Below are 8,211 nucleotides of genomic sequence, written 5' to 3' on the forward strand. Positions count from 1 at the left end.
TAGAATAAATATATATAAATATGTATTACAGCCACATTCATAGTATCTAAATTGCTTATAATAAAATTATGATTTATTAGACAAAAAATATTTATATATTTATATATTTATATGCAGATTCCACACAGCTTTATATGATATAAATATATCCTCATATATAATATAAATATATCCTCAGACTATATATAATATAAATTTACCCTCATATTGTATATAAATACATATATATAAATATGTACAAATCTACCACTTTATGCAGATTGCATGCAAGTATACATACAGTACGTATATATAACATGTATTATATACACACACATTATATATATACATTTTATTACAAAATATATATATATGAATATATATATTTATATGTATATAGCATTACTGCATAGATATATGTATATATATATATATATGTATGTGTATAGCCACATATACATATATAAGATAGAAAACTATTTATTACGAATACAAGCATACACACCACATATATACATACATAAATATACTCATACATATACATGTATATATAAATATATATATATATATACATATATATATAACTATATATATATGCGTATATATATATATATATATATATATATATATATATATATTTTTACATATATGCTTCTATATATATATAAATTATACATTTATATACCATTCTATAGACAAACTGCAGCAAATGGCAAATGTACTTTTGAAGTCCTCAGAAGGAAAACAAATAAAAGGCAACTTCCCACTGAAGACTCACTGCAGGCATTACCCATTCACTAGCTAGCTAGCTAGCTAGCTAGCCAAACGGTAGCTAGCTAGACAGCTAGACAGTAGCTAGCAAGCCAGCTAGCTAAACAATAGCTAGCTAGCTAGCTAAACAGCAGCTAGCTAGCCAGCTAAACAATAGCTAGCTAGCTAGCTAAACAGTAGCTAGCTAGCCAGCTAAACAGTAGCTAGCTAGCTAGCTAGCTAGCTAGCTAGCTAGACATTGGCTAGCTAGCTAGCTAGACAGTAGCCAGCTAGCTAGCTAAGCAGTAGCCAGCTAGCTAGGTAAACCGTAGCCAAGTAGCTAAACAGTGGCTAGCTAGCTAAACAGTAGCTATCTAGCTAAACAGTACCTGGGCTGCTAAATAACCAATAGCTAGCTAGCCATAAAGCCAGTGGCTAGCTAACCAGTCAGCTAGCTACCGAGTGCCGTTCAACGGCTAGCTAGCTAGCTACCTAATGGCTAGATCTGCAGCAGCTAGCTGATCCCTACAAGCTCTGACTAGCTGGTGGCTAGCTAGCTAGCCGTCGGCTAGCTAGCTAGTTAGCTGTTGGCCAGCCAGCCGTTGGCTAGCTAGCTAGCGGTTGGCCAGCTACCTAGCGGTTGGCTAGCTAGCTAGCTAGCTGGTGGCTAGCTAGCTAGCTAGGCACTAGCTAGCGACGGACCCAAAAGGCCAACTGAATCTGCCTCCCCTGTCTAAACTGCAACAGCGCCTCTGCCCCCCAGCGCCGTGCTGCTGCTGCTGCTGCAGCAGCAGGCTGCTGGGTTTGTTCTGCCAGGCAAAGAGAGCCAAGCGGGTTATGGTGTTGAGTTGGGCACAGGCCGTTTCGGCGAGGTGTACGTACACCGCAGCCTTGTGAAGAAAAAACTAAAACTGATAAATCCATCATTAAACATTTTTACATTTTAACATTTTACATTTTAACATTTACATTTTAATCCCTCTCTATTGTGGTGGCGGCGAGCCGCTACGACTGCAACAGTCGAGGGGCTGTGCTTCCCGCGAGGCGGGGGCACAGCCAGCAGCAGCAGCAGCTGCTGCTGCTGCTGCCAGCAGCAGGCGCTGCTTCTGCTGCTGCTGCCGCTGCTGCGTACCGACAGGCAGCAAAACAGATATCTCCCCACACTGGCGAACTTTGCTTCCCCGCGTCCCTGCTGCTGCCCCCTTCGCCCCACGCGAGCTTAGCCGCTGCTGCTGCTGCTGCTGCTGCTGCTGGAGGCGCAGCATCTGTGCGTACACCGCAGCGGCGCGGTGAAGCTGCTTCGGGGCCAGACCGCACTCATGCCATATACACTGTATACAACATATAGAGTACATACACTGTGAGTACTGAATTAAATTTGAATTCATTTAATGATTCATTTATTTTCTTTTATTTCCAGAAGCATTCCGTGGAATGGGTGCAGCGGGAAAGCTGGGGCGCGCGGAAGCAGCCACACGGGCCCACGGCCCGGCCCCGAGCCAAAACCCCCGGGGCCTCGTGCTGCTGCTGCTGCTGCTGCTGATCCTGCTGCTGCTTTCTGGGGCCGGCAGCAGCAGGAGGGGGCGGCGGGCGCGTGTGGGTGTGTGTGGCGTTGGTGCTGCTGGGGGCGGGGCGGAGCAGCAGCTGCCACGCGGCAGCAGCCGCTGCAGCAGCAGCTGCTGCAGCAGCAGCAAAAGCAGGCCTACTGCCCCGCCTTGTTCTTCTTATAAGCTGCCACCTCCTTCTGATAACGCTGCTTGTCTGCTTCTGCCTTTTTCTCGTAGGGGGCCTTCTGCGAGGGCGACAGCTTTTTCCATTCCTCGCCAACAAGTGCTGCGATCTGCGTGGCGGACTTCACGTTGGGGTTTTTTTTGCAGATTTCCTCTCTCTTGTCCTTCATAAAGAAAATATAAGCCGGAGTGCCGCGCTTAGGAGCGTCAGGGTCCTTTTTTGCGCGAGTTCGTTTGGTGGGTTTGGCTGCCTTGGCTGCTTTCTTCGGCGCCATGGTGTCTGCTGTCTGTACACCCGAGGAGTGCGGCGGCGCTGGGCGAGGCGGGGAGAAAACTGGGAAGCGCAACAACCCCAAACAAACGCAAACTAAATGAAATATTCTACTTTTAATCAACAAACACTAGCACCAACACCCACCACGGGACCCAGACGAAGGGGGGAGAGGGGAGGTGGCGTGCTGCCGCCGCACCGTACTGTGCTAGTATGTATGGCTGCTGTGGCACAGCAGCCGACACCTGCACCTGCAATTTCCCCCCGTTTTCGCCGCTCAAATCCATTTCTTATTCTTTTTTCCAAATCCCCTGCACTTTTACACGCGTTTTAACCCCAAAAGCACTCGTTTCTGCCGAGCTTCGCCCGCATCTCACTCCCAGGTGGGCTCCGCGGCCGGACGCCCCGCCCGCTGGACTGCGCAATTGAATAGTCTTACACCCAAAAGCGCTCCCCCAAACACTCTCATTAGAACAATTAAATATTCTAGTTGGGCTCTGCACAGGCTTTAGCGCAGTTTCAGCCACCAGCTGCTGCAGCGCCAGCCAGCAGCAGCACATTGAAGCGCCCGACAACTTCGTATTTCGCTGCTGTGTGCGGCTGAGGCCCAACTCACTTAAGAGGGCCATTCCAGCCCCCGCAAAAGGCCCCTGTGAGGGGGCCTTTTGCCTGTGGGCAGCAGCTAGTGCGGGACTTGCCTCAGAGCCTTCACTGTTGCCTTCTTAGGAGCTTTTCTACTGGAGCTAGACTCCCCAGGCCAGACTTGAGAGCTGGGGCCCCCCATTTGGCTTCCCCAGCTGCCTCTACTCTCCCGAGCATTTAAACTTGCCCTTAAAAGGCTCTTCTACCCTCCAGGGGGCCCCCAGCTTCAGCCTTCTTCTGTGCTGCAGTTGGCCTGGGAGCCCCCATTAGTTAATAAGCTGGGCAGGGGGCCTCTTAGCTTCACTTTCAGCTCAGATGTACTTCTCCAAACTCTCCCACATTTTTTTCTCTCCCGCGCAGCTCTTTTCCTTAGTGTGTGTGGCTCAGTGCCACTCTCATCTAGGCCCTTCCAGTGTTTCTAATTGGCAAACTGTAGTTCATAATTCTCCTCAGCTGATTCTTCCAGCTGAGGGCTGCAGCTAGTGAATTGTGTCATTTCTTTTCTTTATTCTTTCACAAGTTCCAGCGCTGGAGCCCCCGAGCCTTTAAGTTTGCCTTCGAGCTCGTCACGCTAGTTCTCACGCAGTGACTCCTCACGAAGCGCCTTTCGGGAACTTAGCGCATCAATCCTATTTCTAAGATTCTAGTCGTTTCCCAAATTACTTTTAGGTCCCTACAGTGCAATTGGGAGCAACACTGAGGTAACATGAGTCCAGTCTCCCCAGCTCCACAAGATCTGTTAGCAAGTTGTTGCGTTTCCGCAACTACAGCAACAATTCCAGCTACAGGTGGCCTTTTAGAGCCAGATTTGAAGGTTTTAGAAAGACAATTATATCAGACAATTATATCAGACAGAGAAGTAATTGTCTAAATCCTTGCCGACAAGCATTCAGAAAAGCAGTGAGTTATAGAACTCCACATCCACATACATGTAATAAGCTGTTACTTTAAGGCCTCTTCTGCGAGGCAGTGAAGTGCCATCTTCCAGATCTTCAGAAAGCAACTTAAGTGTTTAATTGCTCAGGGGCTTTATGTGTGCAGCGGATCTCAAGCCAGGTGGCGAGTCAGGTAGCTGCTTTTTTCAAAGTATTTAAAACTGTGTGCTATTGGAGAAGTCCCACCAAGCTACTTCTCTTCGAAAATAAATTTAATCTGGTGCTGCACTAGTTGCTCCTGCGTAATCCACTAAAAAGCTATATCCGACCTGCAGGAAGGACAAGCTTACTAGCGAGAAGGTCACTGAATATCTCATGACAGCACCTACTGGGATCAAAACAATTTCTTTGGCTTTTAGTACTTACTTCGAAGCAAGGCTGAGTTTTCACATTATGGATTTAGTTCGCCCTTTATAATGGAGTTAGATGTATTTGAGTGGTTCACAAACGAAGTCACATATCTCCTGGTCTGTTGTTTGTTGAATTGCTTTCCGGCTTCATAAACACTAACAAGAAGAAAAGTGAGCTGGGCAAATACCAGTGAAAGCCACTCTCATCTCTTTGAGTTTTCTTTCGCTTGTGAAAGGAACAACACCCGTTTTTACTTTGACTGAGGCTTGCAATTGCATCATCGCATTTTGCCCCCAAGTCTACAGAGCGCATGCAGACAGTCTACAGCATCCCAACAACACGATGCTGTAGTGTTAATTACATTTTAGCAGTGTAAATAACTGCTTAAATGTAATTAACACTGCAGATGATCCAATTTTAAAATGATGCTTAAACTGCTTTAGTACATTCCAGCTCAGATGGCCCACGAACTCACGCACACACAAGCTAACAGAATTAAAAGAACTGTTACTCACAAATCGCTTTTGCAACATTAGGAAGAGCCTACATGCACGGGACAAAATGTGACTGCGCTGCCTCAAGGCTTAAACTGCGGTAGAAGCACTGGGGCACTTTTTATTGTAGCATCACAGAACTCTTCAAAGTGAAGCTCTAAAACTTCATGCCGTAGTTTCACTTGATGAACCGGAGGCCCTAGATAATTACTGAGCAAAGCCACAATGCAGAATCGGCTTCCGCTGCTGCTCCTGCATATACTATTATTGTTGTTGCTGCTGGGGTTGTTGCTGCCAGTATCGTTAAGAGCTCTTCGCGAGGTGAAAAGGGCAGCCCCTACGAACTTGAGAATATAAATAGACTAGATAAAGACCTGATGTCCTCTGCGTTCATACTGTCGGTCCTTTTGGGGAGCAATAGCAGCCACGTAGTGAAACATGAAAAATTTTCTAAGCATACTAAACGCCAGCTGGTTCTACCGGCTAGAATGGAACTCTAGAAAGCAAAAATAACACTTATCATGACCTCCGGCAGCTGGCTTGCTGGCCTATTTCAATCAAAACTCATAAGTATCAGTGCTCCACACTATTTCGGCTAATCACGAATTACTGAACTTCATGAATTTTTTGTTTCGTTCAGCAGGCAGGGCTTCTTTAGAATAAAAACGTGTAGAGAGTCCTTGCCTAGCGCCACCTAAGGCGCCAGGCAAGGGCTTAGAAAATAGAATCGCATTTAGTGGCTCAAAAGTTTGCAGTCATCAAGTGTATAAAGTTTGAGGTGTCGAGTTTGACGGAACCCTTTTGCCATGAGCTTCTTTTGAATGCATTGACTCATTTTGAGAAGCTTTCTTCTTCGTTTTCAGCTTGCTCTGCACTGGCATGCTCTTCGTGAATGAGCTGTCTGGAGTCTGCCATTTCTAACTGCCTTCTCGCATTGCATTTTCTTTCCTATTACATTGGCTGGAGAGGCTTCTGCTTGCACCTCTGAATAAATGCGAATCAACTAGTCTGTAGTGTTAATGCGTGAAACACTATGGCTCACTTGCTGCTTAATAAACAAGCACTCAGTCGTAAGACCCTTCGTAAGACTTTTAGAACATTGTGAAGTCACGCGGGCTGCACTGTTACTGTGGTAGCCTTTCGCTACACTGCTAGCTTAGAATATAGCAGTGTGCAAATTGAGTGGAAGATTTTGTGAGCTGCTGTGACGTTGCTTCTTCAAGTCGATATTGGCTTCGTCACAGAAGTAACAAACTATGGTCAGTGTGAACTTGACAGGCCATGCGGTATGCAGTGAAAGTTAAAGAAAGAAGAGAACATGCAAAAAGTGCTTCACTTTTGAACACTAGCAGGAAAAGTACTGAAAGATTTGGTTCATAATGAGGGGAAGAGAAGCAGTGAGACAAAGGAGACACAACAGCCGTCCGCCTTTTGCTGATTGAGAGGATACAGACTCAGCTACATAGAGCAGGGGGAAACAAGATAACAGTTGGGCTAAGATATTTTCAATTAAGTTTCACAGTTCTGTGTCTAGCTGCTCAATGCACTTCACTGACAGCTTTGCAGGTATATTTTGCTTGCGGTCTCTCACTCAGTTTTCAGCAATAAGGATTGAATGTGCATTTGTCGCCACTAAAAAAAAATCCCACCTGACTAAAAATAATTTTAACAAGCAGGCAGGCAATTAGGCCATTCAAAGACAAAGTATTCTGGTGATGAGCTACATTGGTCGCCTCTGTGAATAGAAATACTTGTTCGGCGAATACTTCGGAGATTTTGCAGACTGTTGCGCTCTAACGGAACTTTTTTACCTAAAAATATTGAGAAAAGGAAATACTTCACCCAATGCAGTTATTTAATTAGGAGTTTCCCTTCACCTGCATGCTGTGAGAAAGATCATGCAAAAGTGGCCGCGCCAGCCCTGAGGCGGCGAAGGCAACACGGGACAAGTTTGTTTTTGAGTTTTTAAATCTTCTAGCTTCGATACAATGTCAACTTTTGGAATAATTGGGCTATCCTTAATACAATTAGGTCTCAAGAAGCTTCTGGAAAGGCCTTTCTAACGCAGTATATCCTCCAGAGCTCCCACGGTGGCAAGTAAAAACTGTAGCACACGATGGCATAGAGTGAGCAACCTGAGCTCTCCAAGAGGAAAATAACTTGATTTTGAAGAAAAACTTTTATTTTGGCGGAATAATTCATAAAAGGAATGAAGAACACCAAGGAATGACTACTCAGTGGGCCCCTAGGCCGGCAAACTTTTCATTCCTACGGGGCATTGGGAACTATGACGCAGTCCCAAAAAGCTTGCCTTAAGATTTCCTCTGGACATTTACTTAAACAAATTTCTTAGGCTATACCCAGGAGAACTCTTCATGTGGTGCTTTCCCAGCCTTCAGACGCTGGCCATTCAACCGGGCATCAGAAGACCTGGAGAGCTGATTCCCCATGCCGAAAATACTGAATTTTGGGATAAAATTTTAAACGATTTTCCCGATTCGGCTTTCAAATACTCCTGCTTTCTTACGGAGGGCTTTCTATGTAGAAAGGCTGCTGGGTTTTTGCACTGTGAAGTGCCAAGCGTTTGTGCGCGCGGGCTAACGCGGAAGAGTTTTTAAACATGTGGGCTAAGCTGGCCTAACAAGAAAGAGCTTTTGAACATGTGGGCTGACAAAGAAGAGCTTTTGAACATGCAGACTAGGAAGAAAAAGCTCTTGAACATGCAGGCTAACAAGGAAGAGCTTTTGAACAAGGGTGACCGGGGGAGAGCCTTGAAACTTCTATTGGTGATTAACCATAACCCCAGTGAATGAGTTAGAAGTCAGGGCCACTATAATGGCATGGCCCGGTAAGAATGGTGGAAAAGAAAAGAAAAAACAGTGGAGATATTCAGAAGAGTTGACGGTTCAGCGGCACTCGAGAAGCTCAGAAGGCAACTGAAAATCACTTGCACCAACGAGGCAAAATGAACTGGCATGGGATGCAGAAACTCCAGGAAAAATATCGAAAATCTAGGGAGAGGAAGAGCAGTCTCGAGTGGCTTTCTTTTCCCAATTATG

General features: G+C 45.6%; 1 protein-coding gene across 1 annotated transcript; it reads right to left on the bottom strand.

Annotated features, from left to right (window-relative positions):
* Positions 1 to 2,431: 2,431 nt before the first annotated feature.
* On the bottom strand, positions 2,432 to 2,734 carry ETH_00027140 (HMG-like nucleosome/chromatin assembly factor D, related; the record flags this gene model as incomplete). The annotated part of the gene is made up of 1 exon (XM_013373127.1): positions 2,432 to 2,734. One exon carries the CDS (start codon positions 2,732 to 2,734, stop codon positions 2,432 to 2,434), a length of 303 nt encoding a protein of 100 aa, XP_013228581.1.
* Between the last annotated feature and the right edge of the window lie 5,477 nt (positions 2,735 to 8,211).

The sequence above is a fragment of the Eimeria tenella genome, genomic scaffold (assembly GCF_000499545.2).
Source record: "Eimeria tenella Houghton genomic scaffold, Eth_scaff12, whole genome shotgun sequence".
NCBI classification, from domain to species: Eukaryota; Apicomplexa; class Conoidasida; order Eucoccidiorida; family Eimeriidae; genus Eimeria; species Eimeria tenella.